The sequence below is a fragment of the Lates calcarifer genome, linkage group LG6, assembly GCF_001640805.2.
Source record: "Lates calcarifer isolate ASB-BC8 linkage group LG6, TLL_Latcal_v3, whole genome shotgun sequence".
In the NCBI taxonomy this organism is placed as follows: Eukaryota; Metazoa; Chordata; class Actinopteri; family Centropomidae; genus Lates; species Lates calcarifer.
This window is the reverse complement of record NC_066838.1, coordinates 8,218,053-8,241,505: the sequence shown is the minus strand read 5'-3', so window position 1 is coordinate 8,241,505 and position 23,453 is coordinate 8,218,053. Positions and strand designations below refer to the sequence as shown.

Here is a 23,453-nt window from a genome sequence, read left to right as displayed (position 1 = left end):
ATCACATGAAAATCATTTGCTGATATCAGTATCTTTTGCAGGGTTCTCCTTCAACATACTGACTCATAGCTGGGAGTGAGGTAGAAATCTGTGTATATTTTGGATTAAAGGATATTAAAAGGGATTTCTTGGCTTCATTCATATTAAATGATTTACAATTCTAAATAGAGTTCTCTACTGATTAGAGTGAATAAGTTGTCCATCAGAATATCTGCAGACTTCAAACAACCAAATTAAATCAAATACAAGAATTAGAGTTGAGTTGCCTATTTCCAACTGAACATGGTTAATTAAGGTTATGAATCTGTTATGGGTAGTGCTGTGGAAAAAATGACACCAGGAAATTAACTGTTAAGGAAAATTAAGTCTTATTAATTTAATAAAGCAGATATGATGAAAACCTTGTTCATTTACATTTGTACTTGCAGGGCAAATGAGACCTTTATTAAAATACTGCATTTACCTTATTTTAATACTTTTTAAGGAGTTAAATTTGCATGCCCTTAAAAATTCCACTGTGTAGTCTGCTTAACAAGCTGTGTCCTTATTAAGTCTGTTCAAAAAATGTTCCTTTACCTGATAAAGTCCAAAGTCGAGCCGCAGTGTGGCGACGTATCGCGTCTCGCGGCCACTGTGAACGTCTCGCAGTTCCAGTTGGAGGTCATGCCACTGTCCGTCTGCCACCTGAACCTGATCCAACCGCAAACGCACCGGTCTGTTCCCACCGCGGGTCACCGAGAACACCAGCTGACCATTTATCACCTGAGAGTGATGAAGGAATACACAAGCAAAGACACACACACATACACACACACACACAGTGGAACACCCGAAAGAATGGAGAAAAAGGGAGGATAGGATGAAGAGTGTGTGTGTGTGTGTGTGTGTGTGTGTGTGTTATTTGTGTTTGTGTGGGAGTGTAAAATCCTATGTCTTGGCTGCACTCACTTCACTTGGCTGCTGTCTCTAAATGTAGCATTAGAAATTTAAACTGAACATAATTTCAAGGACAATACCAGCACTTGAGATTTTGGTCTCACATAGAGGCTGATAATTTAATATTAATACACTAAATAGAATCACACTACACAAGAGACTTAACTATAATTCTCATAATCAATGTGGCCGCTGCGAACACATTAAGCAGCCCACGCAGCATTTTATATCATGTGCCACCTGATGAGATTTGGCTTAAAATGTGCAGTACTGAATTAAAGCACAATAATAATTGGTTTATGGTACAAAAGAGGAAGAGGGTGTTGCCATTCATGTTTCAGAGTAAGTGGAGCTAAAGCTTTCAGAGCTTCTGGCGATGGTGAAACACAGGTAGAGGGAAAAAAACATTGCTACGTTCATCCTCTTCAGCAGAGCCAAAAAGAAAACATCATCAGCCAGAGGGGGACAATAAAGACTATCCAAATCCAAATCCAAAAGAGGGAGAGAGAGGCACTGGCAACACTGTTCTTTACAACAGGAATTAACAGCTTTATGGGAAACATGTCCTTGTTTTCAGAAGCACCACTGTCCCTGCTGTGATTTCAAAGTTGACATTTATCTCAGTCATGGTCTCAAATGTTTGACAAAACTATCACAAATAACTTTTCTACGTGTGTGTGTGTGTGTGTGTGTGCGCGCGCACATGCATGTGTCTGTGTGCGCACCTGGAACAGCAGGTTGGTGTACTGGCCAGCCTGAGCCTGCAGCAGCATCCCCTCTTTTGCTCTGGTCCTGAACACCAGGCCCAGGTACCAGGGCGTGGAGATGGTCACGTCGTTCTTCAGGTCCCACCAGAGGGCACTGTTACCCAGGAAGCGATGGGGGTGTGGCATCACTAAGGTGGAAGGTGAGAGAGGGAGTGTGACTAAAAAGTAAAGGATGAAGTTTCCCCTGAGAATGTTTTAGAATTATTTATCAGGCTCTAAGGTGATTTTATGTTAAATGTTAAGGTGACAAGTTCATCAAATTAGCTTCACATGCAGTAGATTTGTGTTTTTGCCCTGTCCCTATGGGACTAAATTAGTTTTTGAACTTGTAAAAAATGCTGAATATTTTGACTAAAAAGTAACATAGTAAAAAAATGTAAACTAATAATTCTAAAATTCTAGTGAGGAAAAATACCAAGATAGTTTGGATAGCTGAGAGACATGACAGCTGCAGATCCGGAAGTGATTGAAAGAGTTGAAAGATGACATGTTGCACATGTCACAAACTGTTTTTATATGTCTTTCCATCCTGATGACAAGAATTTTTCTGTGTTATACTGACAGGCGCACAAGCACGAAATAAGTCTCATAACTTGTGATCATTTTTCTTCAGAAAAAACAACTGAATTTCATTCCACAGGCGCATTTTGTTACATGATTTCCCCCAAGGCTTGACCATCTGTGCTCGCAATCAAGACATGTCAGTAAATATGAATGGGTAAAACTGTCATCTTGTATCCACCTGGGATTCAGAGTATCCACTTATGTGGGGAATCACTCAGGGTTTATCTAGGTCCAATTATATACAGGAAATAAAAACAGATATCCAGTGTGTAACAACTAGCTCACATGCTAAGTATATAACTCTTCATAATGCTTTTACTCTCTGTGTGTTGAGCTGCCGTTTTCAGAAAATATTCAGAATGAGAGGGAATAATCTAGTTCCTCTTTTTCCTTCTGTCAGTATCTTAGAAGATACCTCACCCAGCTATCTATCAGTGAACATGTATTCCACTGATTCCCTGGAGTAAAGTTTCTCACACACTCTAAAGCCTACAGGTGGTGGCTCAGCAGAAAATGAGAAAGGATGACTGGTGCAGTGGGAAAAATGCTGAAGCACAGACTAAAGCTAAATGAATGAATGAATGACGTAGCATTTCTGAGTCTGAACCACTTAAGTATGAGCTCATTAAAAGGCAATCTGATTTCTGTAATTTAATTAATGAGTAAATAAATAACTATACAAGTTTAAAGGTGTTACCTGGAGCATCACTAATTAATTAGCCATATAATCACAGCCAACAAATAAAGGCCTCTGAAGATTAGAGCTCTTTTGCTGCATTGTTAAAAACATTATCACATCACCACTGGCACAAGTCAGAAAATGCCAATTATCTCAGCCATGGTCTCACTTTTTTATTGATAATTATAGCAAAGCAGCACAATAGACTTGACACTGTTAAAGGCTGCCAGTGGTTAAAACATGAACTGTAGGACCGCAGGATGAAAATAAACTCATATAGCCTCTCACCGTGGCTGCAGTCCTTCCCTCCATACCCTAAGGGACAGTCACAGGAGAAAGTCTCCCAGCTGACCCTGCAGGTTCCTCCATTCTGACAGGGGTTGGACTTGCAGAACGGCTGCTTGGCACTACAGCCTAAAGGAAGCAGCAGAGACAGGAACATCATTAATGATGTTTTCGAACATGTGTCATTATGATGTACAATGCAAATGCAAAGAAGTGAACAGCTGCATAAAATGGTTATCAATGTGCATATTCAGAGGTAATTCATCTTTAAAGGCTACCTAACATCATTATCATCAAGAGCACATTTAGCATTAGTGTGTGACAATTTTTGGTTGTTTGCATTTTTTGGTTAAATTTCATTTTGTCTAATGGGTTCATTAGTGTATAACAATAAACAAAGAAAAATCCTTTAATTTCATAACACGGTCATAAAAAGTGATACAAAGGCCCAGTCATCAGTGAAAATCAAATTTCAGTTCATTAACATGATGCAAGATTGAAGCTGTAACTCAGATGCTTTACTGCATTTGGGAACATTTAATAAATGGTTCACAGGATACAATACCTACAGAGATGCTTCAGTTGATTACAATAATTTGTATCTGTTTATTTATTAAAAACAAACAGATTAAAAAGGGCCTTTGTGAAGACCCCAAATGTTATAAATGTGTCATTGTTCATGTGTTTTTTTACAGTGGGCCAATATGATTAGCAGTGCTGACCGGGGACTGTTCCATTGTTAGCGATATATCCAGCCAAGTCCAGCGGCTTATTGTCAATGTGCAGCTCCTTCATACAGCCGATAAACTCCCTAGTGCCAAAAGGGAAGTTGTCTGGTACGTTGGGAACTCCACCCAGAAACAACGGACCAGTCAGATCCAGAGACCTGAGAGAGGAGGAGATAAGGAAGAAGAAGAGTAAATAAGGTGGAGAGGAAGCGGGAATAAGGAAGAAATAAAGGATTATCCCTCAATGATAGAGGGGAGGAGGGAGGAAAGGGATGAGGAAAAACATGAAAAGAGGGTATGAGAGAGGCAAAGGGATTAAACGGACCCTGAGGTTAAATGTGTCATCAGAGGTAAATGTCAAAAGAAACAAGAATCAGAGAAAAATAGTGAATGTTGAGGAGAAATGAGACAACGATGATGATGTTGTTGAGAGTAAAACTGGAAATAGCAGAAGAAAAGAGAAATTGAAAAGATGAGAAAGAAGAGGTGACAGACGGAGACACAGATGAATAAACAGGAGATTAAATTTGAGTTACAGCAACTCTCAGGAGAGAGGAGGGAAAGGTGGATGACAAGGCAGAAGGAGAAAGGAGACAGAAGCCGGCAATGAGATGAGGAAGATGTTAGGGGACGTCAACAAATAGCAGAGTCACACGCATGAAAAGAAGAAAAATGCAAAAAAAACAGCAACAACAAAAGGGAGAAGCGGAGGCAGATGAACAAACAAAAGATTAAGTGTGAGTTACAGCAAATATCAAGAGAGAGTGAGTGTAAAGGCGGATGACAAGACAGATGGAAGATGGGTATAGAGAAAGAAACGGGGAATATGAGGAGGAAGATGTAGGAGACAGCAAGTAACAGTTATGGGACTGCATGAGTGAGAAAAAATGAAGAGAGAGAAACAGTTATGTTATCAATCTGAGAGTGTTATACTTTTGTTTTTTCATTCAGTGCAAGTTGAGGTTTTTCTTTTTAGCTCGCTTTGGTGACACATGCCATGTGTCGAGCCAATAAACGCCAGTGGAATATTAATTGAAGGAAGCGGGAGACAAAAGGCGCCAGAGTCAAACAAACAAGAGATTAAGTGCGAGTTACAGCAAATATCAACAGAGCGCGTCATTAGAAGAGGATGTCAAGACTGCGTAAGAGGAGGGTGAGCCATTAATGGAGAAATGAAGAAAGAATGGAGGAAGACAGTGTTGAAGTGTTAGTCTTTGGCCTTCCTCTTTGATCTGCCTTCTCTTCTCTCAGCCTCACTTAGCGCTGACAGAACACAGCCAGCGTGATTACAGCTCACACAGGCGAGGCCAGACATCAACACTATGACAGGCTGCTTTCTGAGTGTGTGAGTGTGTGTGTGTGTGTGTGTGTTGTGTGTGTGTGTTGTGTGTGTGTGTGTGTGTGTGTGTGTGTGTGTGTGCACAGTGTGGTGTTATGCACTTGTTGGTGTACATACATGTTTAGTTTGGTAGACACACACCACAAGCAGAATGAACTACAAAGGTTTTACAAGGTCAAATATAACAGACACTCAAAAGCAATGCAGTGGATTTAAAACTCTTGTATATTAAAGAATGTGTGAGAGACGCCAAGAGAGGGAGAGAGACTAGCAGAGAGTAATGAAGAGAAATGAACATTAACACCGGGCAAAATGAGCGTGTGACTAATAAGCTCATCAGAGAGATACAGGCAGACATAAAGGAGCATGAAGATGTCATACAGTCGTGCCTCATTAAAGCCTCAGGTCCCCACAGATTTCCCCTTGCAGTCACCTCATCACCCCGATCTGACATTAGCTGAAAATCCTTTGCAACAGCAACAGTCTCAAAGTTTTAACAAGATTTTAATAGATCAGACTGCTTAAATCTGTATTATACTGTGTGCATGTTGCACATACTTTACATTTCAGAACAGTGTCCAGCTTACAAGCCTGTTAAAACCAGGCTGAAATGATGGAATCCTAAATCTGCGAAGCTGAACATTTAGAACTAGTTTTCAGGAGAACGTCCAACAGACACTAAAATTTGATCAAATAGTTCTCACAGTTCCATTTAACATGCATTTACAGTACTTCTACACAACAGAATCCAACTGCCATTATACATGTCATCTCGGAGGCCTGAGGCAGAAAACAAACTACAGTGGCCAAGAGCTTGACATGAGAAGTTTCTGGGAAACAACTTCCAAGACACAGGATGTAAATTATGAATAGCAACACATAGTTATGGAAATGTAAGAATGAATGCATACAAATGTACCATTAAAAATAATTTTATCATGTCAAGTCCAAACATAAACTATAATGACACTGATACAATGTGCTTTATGCTACAGACTTCACAACATGTTCTCAATCATTTGTAGACAGTAAACATGTCTATTCCAATTAAAACCAATATCTCTCAACATTGTAATGCTACCACTAATCACTCTATGTGATTAGTGAATTTATATCTGTAATCTAGTGACCCACGTACCAACAGCTGGATCAGCTGTACAGTGTGCTGCTGACCAGCTTTATTGGTTTTCTACTTAGTGAAAATTGCCTTTGAATATCCCTTAAGCCTCTGATCAGTCACAGATGATGTTTAATGAAACTTGGTCTTGCAAAGAAGCTGGCACATCCTGTGTCAACACCGCCAACTCAGTTTACTGAGTTTAAGTCAATACACTCAATACAAGTTTTTTGAGTCACAGTTAATCCATGAGTTAACCATGGAATTAATTCCAGAATGAATTACATACCAATTATCTCTCTGTTTTTTCTAAAACTGGGGAAAAATCCGGTATGAGGTGCTAGAAATAACATTTCGTAACTTACCTCCACTCACTGAAGGTCTCACTAGCACACTAACAACCCACCACTGCTAACTTGAAAGGTCAGTTTCATAATAAAAAGGCACACAGTAGATCATGTAGTTTACTGAAGTTGTGTTGTGGCTAATTTTGTTTGTTAGAGTCTGATATACTGCATATATTCCAGGATCTGTGCTCATGCTACAGATCATATTTCACATTTCCAAGATATGTGAAATTTGTTTCTTTTTAAGACCAAACGAATGATACTGTAACTATTTTAGAGACATTGTTGGGGCAATTTCTCAGATATGTGGAGCCTTCAAGTCACCACATTTTAAGACGACACTGGTAAAAATGCAGAAAAAGAGGTGGAGAGGTGAAAGAAAGATGAACTCACTTCTTGCTGCTGGTCTGTTTGCCCTGCGCAGCACAGCTGTAATTTCCGAGCTGCGTGCCGAAGCGAAGCGACAATGCTGTGTCACAGTCGTCAATGCTCACAACAGCAATCTTCTCATCTGATGGACCCTGGGCCTCACCGCTCATACTGCGCTTAGGCTGAACACACACACACACACACACACACACACACACATATGATTGAATACAGAGTCAGAAGAAAAAGAAAACAAGAAACACCATGACAACAGACAACATGCAAGGAATACAACAGCCTTTTCTAAATCTAGAGTTTATACCACTGCAGTCATTCACTACACCAGATAACTTACAAAATAACAGGACTATAATCAGTATCTACACTGCTACTGCATATTATGTTAGAAAGAAGAGGGGAGAAATTGAGTTAGTAGGACAAGAAACAACAGACATTGTATATGGGTAAGATTATAATGGAGTCGATCACACTCACTCTTCACTTACTTACTGCTGGTGAAAAAAAGATAGTGGGAGAGAAAGAAAGAAAGAAAAAGAAAGAAAAAGAAACAAGGAAAGAAGGAAGTGTATGTGCACCCTGACACACACTCATACTCACATAGCGTGTAGCTGGCTGAGGAAAATGAAAGAACATGAAGAAAATTAAAGGAGATGTGCAGCGAATATGCATGAATAAAATGGTGACAAGCAAACGCCCACGTAACAATATGCACACACGAACACTTCAACTTTCAATTCAAAGTGCTTTGTTGGTATGAGGGCTGAGAAGCTAAACTGCAGACGCATCAGAAGTAAAAAAAATACTATCACAACAAAAACGCTTCAAAAACTTCAAAAGATAACTGTTCAAACAGAACTCAGTAGCACAAAATGTACGATCAAAAGTGAGATCAAAAATCTAAATGGTCCAGGACAAACAAACAAACTGAGATGAAAACCCACCTTGTTGTAATAGTGGATGTGGACTGTGTGCCAGTTTCCATCACTCACACCGCCAGGCAGGAAGGGACTCACCTGAGTGGATGATTCACCTGTAACAACAAAGTTTGTGACATGAGCAGCTAATAGTTACATAAATGTATTTCTATTAAACTCAACTTACCACTGCATTAGTTTATTCTGTATTTGTTTTTTGCTGCTGTATATAACAAACACTTATTCATTTATGTATTCACGTGCACATCAACAAAACACATATACAACATGTACAAATAACCACATCCTCTGTACTTGTGATTATGTTTGAAAAGACTGTGAATGACACCATTCATTATTTGAAGCCACAAGTCATAGACAGACAGTCTAATTATCTCATCTAATTCAGCCTCATGTGATGCATTTACTCTAAATGTGGTATAAAATGATGGTGGTGGTTCTCCATGTCTGCAGCGTGGACTTAAACAAGACTTCAACAACAGACAGACCTTGAGGGCTTTCCAAATGGGAATACATGCTTCTTATGAATACAGAAATACACAAACAGATACAGTACCTGTGGAATATTTGAGCACCACTTGCCCTTCTTGGATTTCCAAGGCAATGAAGTCGTGTTTCTCATTGAAGCGTCCATTATAGAAGAGGAGACCACTGTTTTCCAGGGTGGCAAAACTAGAAACACACAAACACAATTGTCCACAATATGTTTACAGATAGACGTAGCGTGAGTAGTATGTTGGCTTGATTAATACAACATTCGGTCCCAACATAGTGAGCCATACAAGACCTACTTTCACGTAACAAAACAAAGATGAGTCACACGGGCCTAGAATGGAAGAGCAAAAGGTATTCAAACTGTGCCACAGTAAGCCATGTTGCTGCAGCCCTCCACTCCCTAGAGTCATACAACTATAATATATTTTTATATATTTATGAATGTAAATATGATTTTTGTTTATAATTAGAACATAATTAAGGGGGGTGTGCTGAGTACAGGCCATGTTTACACAATCTGATCAAAAGCACTGTTAGTTTTTTTGATACTACAGCACAGATGACAAATCTTCTCTCCTGGCAAGACACAGAGAGAGTCCCACTGCAGAAAATATCCACTTTAAAAAGTACTTATGTCTCGTTTGTGTGTCAAAACCAAATTTTTAAAATTCAGTTGGACTGCGCTAACTCTGCACTTAAAATAGAAAGTCAAGGGTATTAATAGGTGAATCATATATAATTGAGGATATTAATGTCTAATTTGTTCACTCACTATATCAAAACTGTTAAACTTGACACCTGCTGGTTCTGTAAATTGTCCTTCTAAGTTTTGCTCCCATCAGTTCAAAGGTGTCAGTAATTGGACAAAACCCCACCCTACTAGTGCATCAAAAATCTACTGATGTTAGAGATCAAGTTCAGCTAAAGAGGAGCAGCCCCTGGAACTGAGGAGCTTAAAAGGTTTTGCTTGCTGTTTTATGAACTGGTGGCTTATGTCCAAGTCCTTCAAGAAAAATATTGCTACTTGTTTTCTACTACTTGATACTTGATTCTTGTTTTGTTGAATCAAGAATATCTGCATTTTTTATTCTTGTCTTAAACATCCACCAAAGATCAATGTGGTTGTAAGAGTAGGTACATTACTGCAATACAACAGTGTAAGGAAACGTACCAGAGAAGACAGCATCTTATCGCCATTTCAATCATAACAACCTTATACCGCTGTTATCTGAGAATGTTGTTATTGTCTAAAATAAACCCAGGGTTATTCAATAGCCGACATGTATCTTGTTTGCATGGCTACGGTGTAGTTTCAACAGCACTGTGGCATCCTATCTTGTGGCATGCAGATCTAATCTCTTCAAGCCACCAGAAATAGCTGAAAAATAATGTAACCTGAGTTTTGCCAGGGAGAATGCGAGTGGAGTCAGCAGAGATGCAGAGGGACTGTAAATTTATTAACTGAAGCCAAAGAATTGCATATGAAAAAAATAATAATATAAAGAGACTGTTTTTCCTGAAGGACCTAAACCTGAACCTAAGGATAAATAATGTATACATCAGAATTGATATTTCCTTTAAGCCCTTTAACTGAAACTCAAATGGAAAATGTACATAATAACCAACAACACTCCATATTGCCCATCATAGCTTCTCAGGCAGTGCTACAGCTGTTTTAGTGGGAATATAAAAATAGGGCATTTTTTGTAGTGGAGAAATAAAATGCTCTGGGAGAAAGTGACTGACATGAATAATGATTAAGTCCTGTTTGGCCCTAATGTGGAAATCAGGCCAAGGAGTGTAGCTAGCAGCAAATAGGATGCTGAATAAAACACTGACGTCAGGGTAAGAAGGCTGGAAGTCTGTTAGACTAATGTGTATCTACAGTTGTTGACACTACTGAGTTAGTCACCATCAGATTACATGAAAGTGGCTTTGCCCAGCAACAATAGGAATAGGATCATGGCTTTAAATGACATGTATTTCACGGTCTTGAAAGACAAACTACCAATGTGGTACCCTTGGGCAAGGCCAAACAGAATATGTAGTCGATCCAGTCAATTAAAGCTGAAGCTCCCAGGTGTGAATGTGTCTGATTCAGAGTGTAGCAGAGCAGTTCTGTACAAAAAAGAAAACATTCACTATCTCTTCAACTACATCCCCGTCTTCCTCAAGGACAAGGATTGTACTTGTTGAAAGGAAGGAGAACATAACTCACTTTTGTCTCCTAGATTTTTCTTACCAGTTTGAGACTTAATAACATCAACTACTGCCAACCACCATCAACCCCAACATAGCATTTGCCTGCATTGGAGTCTTCCATTGCAGAAATGTTAACACAAACCGTCTTAAATACTCATAAAGTGAGTAAGATAGTAACAGGAAGACAGTAACATCATGCTTCAGTCCTTGACTTACAATCCCACACTCTGCATCATTGGGAAGAAACTACATGTAATTTGTTTCACTGCCATGTAGTTCCTTTACGCACCAACGATGCATAAAAGCTAATTTAGTAAGAATACCACGACCACAGTATCTCACAGCAACCTCTCCACAGTGGCCACATCAGCCTAGCAACAACCCCATGGGCCACGTCACCCTAGCAACAGTCATTAAATGACATCACCCATGGCAACCATCCCATAACCCTGCCTGACCACTCTTAAGGACCACTTCATATCTCCCATAGACGACTACTCAGTCAGCAGGCGAAGTAGCAGCAGGGAAACGATGGTCGTGGTCAAACAAAGAATCCTCATGTGTCAGTCATGCGTCTCTGTGGGTTACATGAAGGTCAGCACCCTCTTGATAAAATTTAGACATTTTAAATTCAGGTTAAAAAAAACAAACAAAAAAAACAATACTAATTTCAGTTCAAATGTTCTAAAAAGCTTAAAAGCTCTGGCAAAGATCTGAGAGCAAGCTTTGTTTTGAGTACTACAACTGTCCATTTCTGCTACTTTTAACCAAATTATTCAATGTTTTAATAGGAAAAGCTGCAACAAGTTATTTCATTTGAACTTACATTAATGCACTAACTTTAGCCTCTTTTAAACGTTAAAAGAACAAACCGCAGCTCTGTGACTACCTCCGGCTTATAGGTGGGACAACAATGCCCCCCAATTCCAAGTTTCTACCTTTTGAACAGACTGTAAAAATATAGATGACTCCTTAACAGAGATAATATGAGGTCACCAGAAATGTTGCATTTGCCTTTGATGACTGAAATAAGAGAACACAGGGGTGATAAGAGATAAGAAGAGAGAAGGGAAAGAGGGAAAGCAAAGGAGATGTAACTGAGTCCCTGTAAATTGACAGATGAAAGAGGAGTGAGAGGAGAAACCGCACTTCTCGCTGTGGAGAGAGGTGGAGGCAGCAGAGAGAGAACCCATGAATAATAGGATCGATCTCTGAGACGGAGATGAAATAAATTGATTAAAGTAAAGAGGAGAGAAACTCTGAGCACTGAGAATCAAAGAGGAGTGGTTATGGATCTCTGTCTGAGTGAAACTGGATGAAGAGTGATCGGAGCTGACAGAAAGGAAGGAGGGAAGCACGACAGAGTAGCTAAAACAAAAAATGAAATTTGAATTGTCAAATACTAAAATTTAGTGAAGAAAACTGAAGACAGATGAAGAAAAAAATTCCCAAATTGTTCAATCTACTCACGTTAATGAGATAGAGAGGTGAAATCTCTGTCTGAGGCCCCGGAACATGATGAAGGATTTGGGTGGGAAGGACCGGGCGGTGACGGTGCAGTATGGACGCTCATAGTCTCGTGAAGGGCACTCGCAGCGGAAACCCCCACCCGAAAGCTCGTGACATGTTCCTCCATTACGGCAAACACCTGGCACGCACCTGCCCTGTCGCCGGTCAAACTCACATCGGTCACCTGAGGGTTAAAAATGGAAGAAATAAAAATTCATTCCAACCTCACAAAAAATCACAGAAGCACTAGAAAGCCAAAAATCTCAGAACCAGGAATCTTTATGACTGTTACGAATAATATACTGCAGATCAAAATCACATCATTTCATTACATTAATAGTTTTTGGATACAGATGTAAATAACCACCACATTTCCATCATTGTTTAACTGTATCAACATTTTACCATCAGAACCTGGACAGTTTTGCCCATTTGAAGCTTGTTTCACAGACACTTCATACATTAATTTCTTACCTCACTGCACTCATTGGAAAGTCCATCAAAACAAACACATGCTGTGTAGCCAAGAATTGCTCAAACCCACAGAATATTTTACATTCCAGTCGAGGTCCCAGGGTTTACATGCTGAATATAAATTATGGTTGAAACAAAATATTGTCTTGATTTTCATATTTTACTCATTAGGCTATAAGCATGACATACTGTAATTTAAATGATATACTCAACGAAGTGGATACTGAATATGTATCAGACATTGTTATACAGTGTGAAAATAACATTTTACTTACCGTGACACAAATTATTTCAGCAATACCCAAAGAGTTAAAATGCTCTTCTTGAACAAGGTATCTGTTTTCCCCATCTTTAGCATTGCCTACTCAGAAAACTACTGCCAAATTAAGACACTGAACTGGTATGCTCCTGGTATCAATCTACACATACTATTGCACATCTGTAGCTTAGCCTCATCTCTCCATCACTACTGAGGTGAATGTTACAGGTGAAATTTATAAAGGTGAAAAACTCTGCCCTAAACCAACAACAGTGTCTTCGATATAAAGACCACATACATATACTAACAGATCTCCAAAGGCACAAACTTCTAGAGACTTGGTGAACAATGCATGTGATATAGTCAATACACATTGCTTCTCTATACAACAGTGGTTTTGTAATGGCTCATTAAACATGAGCTTATAGAACTCTACTTTTAAGGTTTCAATTTAGTACTCAGAATATAAATAACAGTTTCTGATAAAGTAAATTATTTAACCAATTGATGTTACAGTCAAAACTGTTTTGCTTTTAGTTGCTTTGAGGACCATAACTACCAAAGGCAGCTGGTAGGTTTGGGAGGTTGATGTTAACATTTCAACATGCTTGCTAACAAACTAGCTTAATAATTGGTGTGTTAGCTCATTAACCACTGAAGTTTGCTTGATAACTTTTAAGTTGGATTGCTAACTACACTTAACGGTAGTAAGTGTTGAAACTGTTGACCAACCCTGATAACTGCTGGACTAGTTTTTTAACCGTGTAGGATAGTTAATTGTTGAGTTACCTTGTTAATTGTTGAATTTAGCTTGATAACTGCTGAGTTAGCTTACTAACAGCTGACTAAAACCCTGAAAGACTATGGATAAAGACCCTGAAGTAGTATGTTGAGTAGTTAGTTATCTGAAAAAATTCTAACCTTCCACAAACAGCAGGGAGGGTTACTATCTCTTCTCAGTGACTTTTACATAATACAGTCAGAGTAATAGAATCAGTTGTTCACGTTCACTGTTGCTTTGAGGACTATCACTACGCTCAACAAAGGTTGTGTTATTTCTGTCACATCAGAGCCTTCTGTTGGTGCCGAGGGAGGCTACTTAATGTGAGTGTCTTGAAATGGCCCTGATCTATAAAGCAGCAGTTTTTTTTCCATGTCCAGCGTATAAGAGTGCTGCAGGTTTCCTTCCCTATCAAGCAGTGGACTGCATTCACCAGATGCTTTAGATGTAAATTCGTCCTTGATTAGACAGTGGAAGCAGCAGGGTACTGATTCCTGATGAGAAGGAGTAAAAGCAACTGTTATATAAAGGTCTAACCTTTACCGTCCCTCACATGAACACAAGGATATAAAAAAACAAAACCTGGATTAGACAGGGATAAAATAGTCGCTGTACGGTATCCAGAAGCATAGTATTTTCCTGTCGACTGCGATTCTGCTGCTTTAGAGGTGTGTGGAAACCAAAAAACAACACTAACAAATCTGCAGACAAGAATAAACACAGATTTGGCTGCCAGTCAACCAAGCGCCAGTCTGAAGTGTCTCAGGAGGCAGAAACACCCACACACACACACACACACAAATAACCACCCATGTAAAAAGGTAGGTAGGAGTAGAGGCTCATTCTCTCTCTTTTTGGTCTCAACTTTCCTTGAGCATATTTGGACTTACACATTGTCTGATATTTAGCAGCTGCACACAAAAACACCCACACCCAGTGCCCTCCATATAACCAGAGCAGACGGGGTTTGAAACTAGCCTTAAGACAGATGGCTCCTTAAGGACCCACTTTAGAACCTGCTGACGGCTCCAAACACAAACACACACACGCCATCTCACACACACATACACACACAGTAAGATGACAAATAAACAATCAAAAATGCACACACATTAATAATGAATGCAACAGAGATTTTTTTTTCTTTCTCAAACAAAGACATAAACATACACTGAATCTCTCTCTTTTTTCTGTCCTTTTCTCCCTTTCTCTCCCTCACACACACACACACACACACACACACACACACACACACGGATCATTGCCCCTGCCCTCAAGGCTGTTGGGTTTTATCATGTAGCTGTCTCTGTTAGCACTTTGTTTGTGCTGCTTTTAGATGCCAAAGTACCCACTGGCAGAGTCCTCACATCTTGACAGCCACACACACACACACACACACAAACAGATGACGTACTGTGGTTGCAAGTCAATAGAAGCTTTCACGTTTCCTCATGATTGTTTGGATACAAATATTATCTGACACACACAAGACACAGACACACACAAACAATCTCTCACACACAGTCAAAACACAGCCACACACAGACACACCTGAGGGCGAGTCATGACCACACACACAAATGCACAAGCCACACACACCGAGACACACAGAGAGAAAAGCTGTAAAAGGGCGCGCACACACGTTTGACATGCTCTGATACTCACTGTGCCACAGTATGATGTACAAGTGTGCAAGAATCTATGTTATATACTAATGGAATTACCTTCCTGTCATTCACCCTTTTCTTCATCTCTTCATTATCTATGTATCCTCTGTCCTCCTCCATGTGAGGGAAACAAAATGCCAAAACTGAAACTTTGAAGATAACAAACAGATGAGGCTCATGATACTGACTTTCCTTGATTTCAAAACATTGTCTGCACTTGAGTGTCCATCTATCAAAAATCTCCTGAATCTACTCCTGTTCTTCCTCATTTCATCACTTACTCCCTTTGTCACTCAGTTTGTTAATTTGTCAATCCTACTTCTCACCACTCTATTTCCCCATACCACCTCCCTCCTCATGCCAAAGGGCAGCCAATATCTGCCAGTTTTGGCTGACAAACATACTCTCTCACACCACCAAATCAGCCTGAGGCCCCCCCCCCCAAACACACACACACAGAGAGAGAGAGAGTTATCCAATCACACAACCACCTCAGCTAACAATAGCCCAAGGACATTCAAATTATCACATCTGTCTGTTCATCTTTATCTTTCTCTCATCCTCTCTCCCCTCTCACATTAAACATATACCTCTGTGTAAGGGCACACAACAGGGAACCAATTAAATTACAGAAACACACACACACACACACACACACATACACACAATCTAACACAGCACAATTTCCCTGCCTTTGTCTGTTGTACCCATTCATCCGTACAGACCCTCTCATTAATATTAAAATAAATAAATAGACATAAATGCTCATGAATTATGCGTCTAGTGAGACTTCAACACACACACCTACTAACACACACACACACACACACCCTGGTTCATTGTGCACACCCAGACGCACACAGGTTGACAGACTGGCAGGAAATAAATTGACGATAGGAAGAAAGACCGAGAAACAAAAAAAACACACTTCTACCATATGCACACACATATATCAAAAATAAAAACAACAGACCAAAAAAAATAAATAAATAAAAGACACACACACACACACACACACACACACACACACACACACAAATTAGAGGAAGTACAGCAGAGCAAACGTGATCTGCGACTGATTCAACGATAGTCTTTTAATAGTTGTCTTTTGCCCAGATGGTATGAGGGCGTATTACAGACATACCAGAGAGGAAACGCACACACGCAGACACACAAGATACAACTTAATGTATACATGCAAAGATACCTTTACACAAATTAACACACAAGCGTATTATTTTCACATTTTGCTGTTGATAAGTAAGTCTACTTTCTTAAAATTTTGAGGTACTTTACTAACTGGTTTGTCTATAAAATGTCAGCAGGTAGTGAACCATCCCAAATCATAAGTCCGTGAAGCCCAAGGTGGAGTCCTCACATCGTGAAGCTGAAAAAAGCTGAAACCTGTGAATATAAAAGATTTTTGTTTGATAAATTAATTAATAATTGATTAGCTAAATTGTTGCTGATTAATTTCCTGTCATTCCATTCATCAGCTTATCATTTCAGCAGTGTACTCAGGAGAAGCCAATAAATGAGCTTCAACCAGCTACAACATTAAAATGCTGCTTGTATGTTGATGGATCAGTAATTACAGCCCTATGACTTTAAAGGGACCATTCTGCAAAATGAGTACCTTTACAATCAATCAACAATGACATGGCCATTTACATACACACAGTCAAAAATATCAACCCAACACAAACTTAAAAACAACCTCTCAAGTCTAAAAAGTTTTTTTTCTGTTCACCCGTTGCCTTTATTGTTTAAAAAGCTGAGTACTATTTCAATTCAGCTTCTTCATTTTTCTTCCTCTCTTCTCTCCATCCTCCTTGTTCCTTCCTTCCTTCTCTGTCTTCCCTCCACCTCACATCTCTATATATAAATCACCCTTTGCTGTTGCTTTCTACTTCCTCTCTTCATCTTTTTCCATATCTTGCCATTTCTTTTTCCTTTTCTTCCTCTCTTCTTCCTCTCTGCTTGGGTTAATGCATTCACACCACCCCTTCATTCACGCGGATGTTTTATTCATCAAAGCCAGTATTCTTCAACCACCCCCCGGCTTCTTAGTTCGCTCCGCCCTACCTCCCACCCCATCGCCCCCTCCTCTCCTCCACCCCAACACATGGTTCATCCCCAGAGGCCAATACACTCCCAGTTGCTTCCCTCTTCTCCTTCCTCTTGTCTTGCATCTGTAGGTCTCGCTCTGGCTCCCTGTCTCTGATGCTCTTTTTTCCCTGGTACACCCCCACAAGAAGTGGCTGCCTTCAAGGGATCTGATTTAGTGAAGTAGTAATCTATAATTTTAATTTTAATTCACTTAAATAATATATAAATAAATCATTGTCTTGCTACTCTGTCATCAATCATTAATTCAACACAGTTCAAGCCAAACCAAATCAAAGCTTGTGAATGTGTTGGTTCAGATACTCAGTTTTTGGCAGCCCTTACTATGCATTTTACAATTTCAATATTTTTTGTTTGTTTTTTGTTTTTTAATAAACTGACAAAATTAGCCACCATGGCTGAACAGAGCAATGAGTACTACATGCAGAAAGTAAAAAACGTCTTAGTCCTGCCCATACTGTTTGACTGGCAGGTGACACCATGGCTTAGCATTACACAGAGAGATGAAATAAAATGATTTTATTAGTATTCTGAAATTAAAAATTATAATGGTCTATGTTCTAACCTCTTTTACTAGTAAAACATGTTATACCACCAGCTTGGAGAAAACTTGACGCTGAATTGAAATGAATATATAACACCAACAAATACTAATATAATTCCAACCTATACTGTCATGAAAAGTCCACTGTGTGTGTTATTTTTATAATAACCACACAGCTGATTGTTGATCTCTTGTTTACATGCTCTTACAGAAAAACACTCTGATATCCCAGTAATTCTGGACAGTAAAGTCAGTACCTGTAAACACAGGCTACTGTCACCTTAAGCTGGAAATCAGAGCTTCAGGACGTGAATAGGGATGATGCCAACAGGTCAAACTGGCCCACTGATGGGGTCATGTTTTTGATATGTTTCATCCAGCTGAGTTTGATTTGAAAGAAGGGTTTCCAGCTGTGATTCAGAAAACGTCTCAGTAAAATAATCATAGTTGCTTTCACACTGTACAATCTTATTGGTTGTTCCATCAGTCACTGTCTATTGAGCAGCTCTGAATTTAGATGGCATCATCACTTCAGTTTGTCTCCCTACTGTCTATCTTAAAGGAACACTCTGCAAATTTACCAATGCACTCCTGTAACATTGTTGGACTCATGATAGACAGCTTATACAGTTAAAAAAAAAAAAAAAAGCATAAAAATCAATGCAGCACAACCACATGGTCTTTTTAATTTCCATCTGAATGTCTAGTAAACTCACTTCTTTCCAACTACACACCCCCACATTTTTTTTCTTCTTGTAGACTCAAGGCAACTTATTAGACTTTGCTCAACTCCCTCTGGAGGTACAAAAAGCTGTATACAGCTATTTTCACATGTGCAGTAGTATTCCCCAGGACCTGTAAACACAGTTTGATGTGTAACATCAATGGAGGTCCTGTTTTATGAGAAATTAGTTACAAATATCTTACAGATAACATATCTGATTCTACAGTAGATTATAGCTTGAACTGATTCTACACGATACCAAAGAGGCTCTATGTGAACCCAGCTGAGCACCATGCAGTATATCTGTTAGTTCTTTATTTATTAACATTTAATTTAACTTCTTAGACTTCCCTCCTCTTACACATTCTCTTTCCTTCTCTCCCTTCACTGATCTCCTCCTCCTTCAGGCATCTTTATGATATTTTTTTCTGTATTATTTGCTTGTCACCCTGATTGTACTCTTTTTTTTCCACTTGTTCCCTTTTCTATTTTCTCTGTCCACTCCTCCCCTCCCCTTTTGCAATACTTCCAATTTTGGCCATTTTCTTTCTAGAGGTCTCTTTACACTTCTTCTTAATGTTTCTAGGCCTCCTGTCATTTATTCCAGGCTCTCTGTCACATATAATCTCTTCTCTTGTTCTTCCCTACTTTCTTTTTGTTAAGTTTCTTTTCTATTTATCTTTGTCTGTTTCATTTTCACTATATTTCTCTTCGGTACAAGTCTCATACTGCCTCAGAGCCCTTTTCCCTTTTACTCTCTGCTTTCCATTTCTTGATGTGCCTCTTTCTTTTCAGTACACCCATTTGAGCTTTCATCTGCCTCCACCTCCCCCACAATCCTCTCCTGCTTTTTGGGGGGTGGGGGGTTGTTCAAAAGATCATATTCTGGATATTGATAACCGTCACCTTCCACATTTGTTTTTGATTCTCTTTAGCCTTGTTCTCCCTCCCTTTCATGCCCTCTCTCTCTCTCTCTGATTCTCTATTCCTCCTTCTCTGCTATGTAATCATGTTTTTATATCCAAGGTCTAACTGCATTGGAAAACAGAAATCTGAACGTCTACTTTTAATGTCAAAAGTCTGCAGAGTTTAGTTACTTTGTGGATTCACAAAAACACAGTAGCCTTGGAAATGAAAGACTGAATACAGTTCACTTGTGACTGCTGGTACAGTGAGCAAAAGTATGTTGTACTTCCTTAATAACACTTAATTCCTTACTAAATAAAACTGATAAAGTGTCTGATGTAGGGATAGGCCGATTATCGGCCACTGCGATTATCAGCGCCGATATTCATCATTTTGATCATCATATCAGCATCAGCCTTTTTTTTTTAATCAGACGGACGATAAGAGATCAATTTACAACTGGTTATTTTGGCTCTGATGCAGCCGCGCCTCTGTCTCTAGCATTGTCCCACCCACAGCACCATCTGATTGGTTACACGCAGTGCCACGGCACGGGTAACAGCCAATCAGCAGTGAAAGCTGTGCATGTACAGCGCTCTCACACACAGCGGAGAGGAGAAAAAGTTTTGCCAGGTGGAGAAGCGTAAAGATGCTGCTGAGCCTGGCAACTCCCTGCACTTTTTGTTTTTGTTTGAATTTAAAACAAAGATAAGTGAAAGATAAAATAACATTTCAGTTATATTGACATTTTGGAAAACTTTATTTACTGTAGAAAACTTTAGGGAGCTATTTATTTGTTAAGTTTTCATTAAACTTTATAAGACATGCTGCTGAGCCTGGAAGCTCCCTGCACTTTTTGTTAGAATTTTAAAATAAAGATGTCTAAAGATAGAAGATAAAAAAAGAAACTTTTAACATGTGGCAAATCTGAAAAGCTGTTTAATAAACATATGATTAAAGGCATTTAAATGAAGTTAAGTGTTTGAGAGTTTATATTATTCAAAATTTTGACACCAATATTTTCACTTTTACTGCAAATGAATATCGGCTCCAAATATCAGTTATTGGCCTCCTTGACTACTAATAATAGGTATCTGTATCGGCCCTGAAAAAACCTTATCGGTCTATCTCTAGTCTGATGGAACAAAAACATTGGACAACATAATCATTGTCATCTGTAGTGTTTAATTTGCTGGAAAATATTAATTGCTGCCCATAAAATGTATAAACCCATGCCCTATTCATATCCATGATTTTGATCTAACAGGCACTTCTTTAGATATAGTTTTCCTCATAAGTGTAGGCTTTACTACAGCCTATCAGTACACAAACTCATCGTCAGTCTCATCCATCTTCTATACACTCGGTGCTTTCTGCACAGACTGCTTAGTCTTAATACCCTGCTTCAAAACTGATGTCAGAGAAAGTCAAAGTGATTTTGCATCTCTAGGATTTGAGTAGTTGAAGTAAGCATTTCCATCCAAAGTTACCTTATTTGTAATATACCTCTGTTGTTGGCTCCTGCTCACCAGGCTATTTGTTATAAGACTTATAATAATATTTTAAGCATGTGTGCATTGGGCCCTCCTTCTCAACAGTAAATGTTACCCTGTGCCCTAAAAATCACTGGTTAACATGGCTGACAAGATTGTGGCTATGCTAACACACAGGCATATCACAACATCAGGAACACACACGCTGATATAGAGCATTTCAAAATACTGTATATGTACCACCAGACTGTGTCTATGCACTGTGGCCAAAATACCACAAAAAACATGTCATCCATTGAGATTATTACAGCACTGGCATTTAATTCCTCACATGACATGCACATCTCCCATAAATATCACAGAGGTGCCTGAGGTACTGCTTTTTTTCTTCCTCCTTCCCTTTCCCTCCCTCCATGCTCTCCGACATATCTCCCCAAAACTAATTTAGTCTGCTCTTTCCTTCCTCTCAAACTGTTTAATGCATGTATCCCACTCAGCAAATCAGGTCCCCTGCAGTGTTTTTTTTTTTTTTTTTTTTTCCATGTAACATGCACATTTCCAAATCCTGTCTACTATGAATTGAGATGTCTCTATCTGTGCCTGTTCCACACCACATCCGCAAAACTAAGTGGTCTCATTGCTGTGGCTGTTTGCACCGCTGTTTTTTTTTTTTTTCACAAAGTCATTTATTCTCCTCGTGTGTCCTCGAGGCTCTCTCTCTCTCTCACACACACACAGACACACATTCACACAAACGCAACTGCCACCAACACTTCACTATTTTTTAATTTCCCCAAAGTAATTTAGTCTACCACTCTTTTACTTACAGACACAAACAAAGACACACACACACGTACACACACACACACGCCTTATTCTGTTACCCTTTCCTCAACTAATTTGGTCTTATTCTTACACACAACACACTCACATTCATTAATTTTATAAATGACCTCTGAAATTAATGTCACTGGGACTTCTGAATCCATCCTATACCGTTATCTCCCTCCCTCCTTCACTCTCCTCCCCTCCTCTCGCACCCAAACAGCCTGGTTTTATCTCATCCACAAACTCAGCCCTCAGCTCTTGCGTCCTCCCTTGGTTTCACCCAGTCCTCTCATCCTCAAACTATTCTCTCATCCCTCACTGTCAGTCTATCTTTTCAGATGCCTCTCTTCTCTTAACTCCATCTCCTGAGCGATATATCTTCACATAATGCACAGAATAAAAAAGTCCCTTTGCTTCCGACACAGAGAAAAAGACTATTTGTCCAGCAGAGAACAAAAAGCTCCAAACATCAATTTTCTTGGCTTCACGTGGGAGCTGTAAGTTTTAAGTACTTAATTAACTGAGATTAGTTTAATAATTACCTCAAATTTCATGGCTGAGTTCTGCTATTGGGCATATGTTTAGTAAGCTGAACATCTTTTTTTCTGCTTTATCACAGACTGCTGGGGCGTGCAGTGTAAGTGTGCCAGTGGGAGAACAATCTACAAGTTTTGCAGATTATCGGGTCAGATTTCAGCTGCATCATAAAATTTTAATTTGTGTAACTTCATAGTCAACGGACAACTCCCTTGATAAGCCATAACGGCTTAGACATTCCCGGTTGGACTGGTTCTCATTTTTGGACCTGTCAATTCCAACAACCACTGAGTCTTAAGCCTAAATGCTCTGGAGGTGCATAAAAGAGTAAAACAGGTATGTAGGAGAGCGTGAAGACCAGTGATTCTGTCATGGGGCGTTCCCTGACATTCACACGAGCAGGATTAGTTTGCTTTGACTGATCAGCCTTGTCGTTAGGAAAGGTTTTAGAGGAAAGAAACAGGCGGGGAGTTCAAACCATCCTTCAGTTTGAAGGTGATCCTCTGGTCAGTGTTTTGTAAATTAATTGACCAGGATGAATGATTTATAAGGTCTTTTGTGCCCAGAGCAGTGATTTTTGTCAGTGACATGTGATACTTGCTTGTTTTTGTTTTGATTGGCATAAATTTTAAGGTTTCATTTCAAACGTATTGCTTTCCCAATTGTTGCTTTTCATTTGAACTGCCTGTTTTTATTGATTACTGGTTCCAGGTGCATCTCTGTGATCGACCTCTTACTTTACTTAATTGCTCAATTGATTAACTTGTCTGGACTGTGTCTCTGTCATTGTTTGTCACTATACAGCACTAACCAAACTAGC

At 39.3% G+C, this 23,453-nt stretch overlaps 1 protein-coding gene across 1 annotated transcript in view; it reads right to left on the bottom strand.

The window, feature by feature from the left end:
- celsr3 (cadherin, EGF LAG seven-pass G-type receptor 3) overlaps positions 1–23,453 on the bottom strand; it is a 104,612-nt gene that overhangs the window by 47,852 nt on the left and 33,307 nt on the right. Inside the window, 8 exon segments of the mRNA XM_051070982.1 lie at positions 577–762; positions 1,662–1,831; positions 3,235–3,360; positions 3,954–4,117; positions 7,156–7,313; positions 8,094–8,182; positions 8,644–8,759; positions 12,255–12,477. Of these exon segments, the coding sequence (XP_050926939.1) occupies positions 577–762; positions 1,662–1,831; positions 3,235–3,360; positions 3,954–4,117; positions 7,156–7,313; positions 8,094–8,182; positions 8,644–8,759; positions 12,255–12,477 (1,232 nt within the window).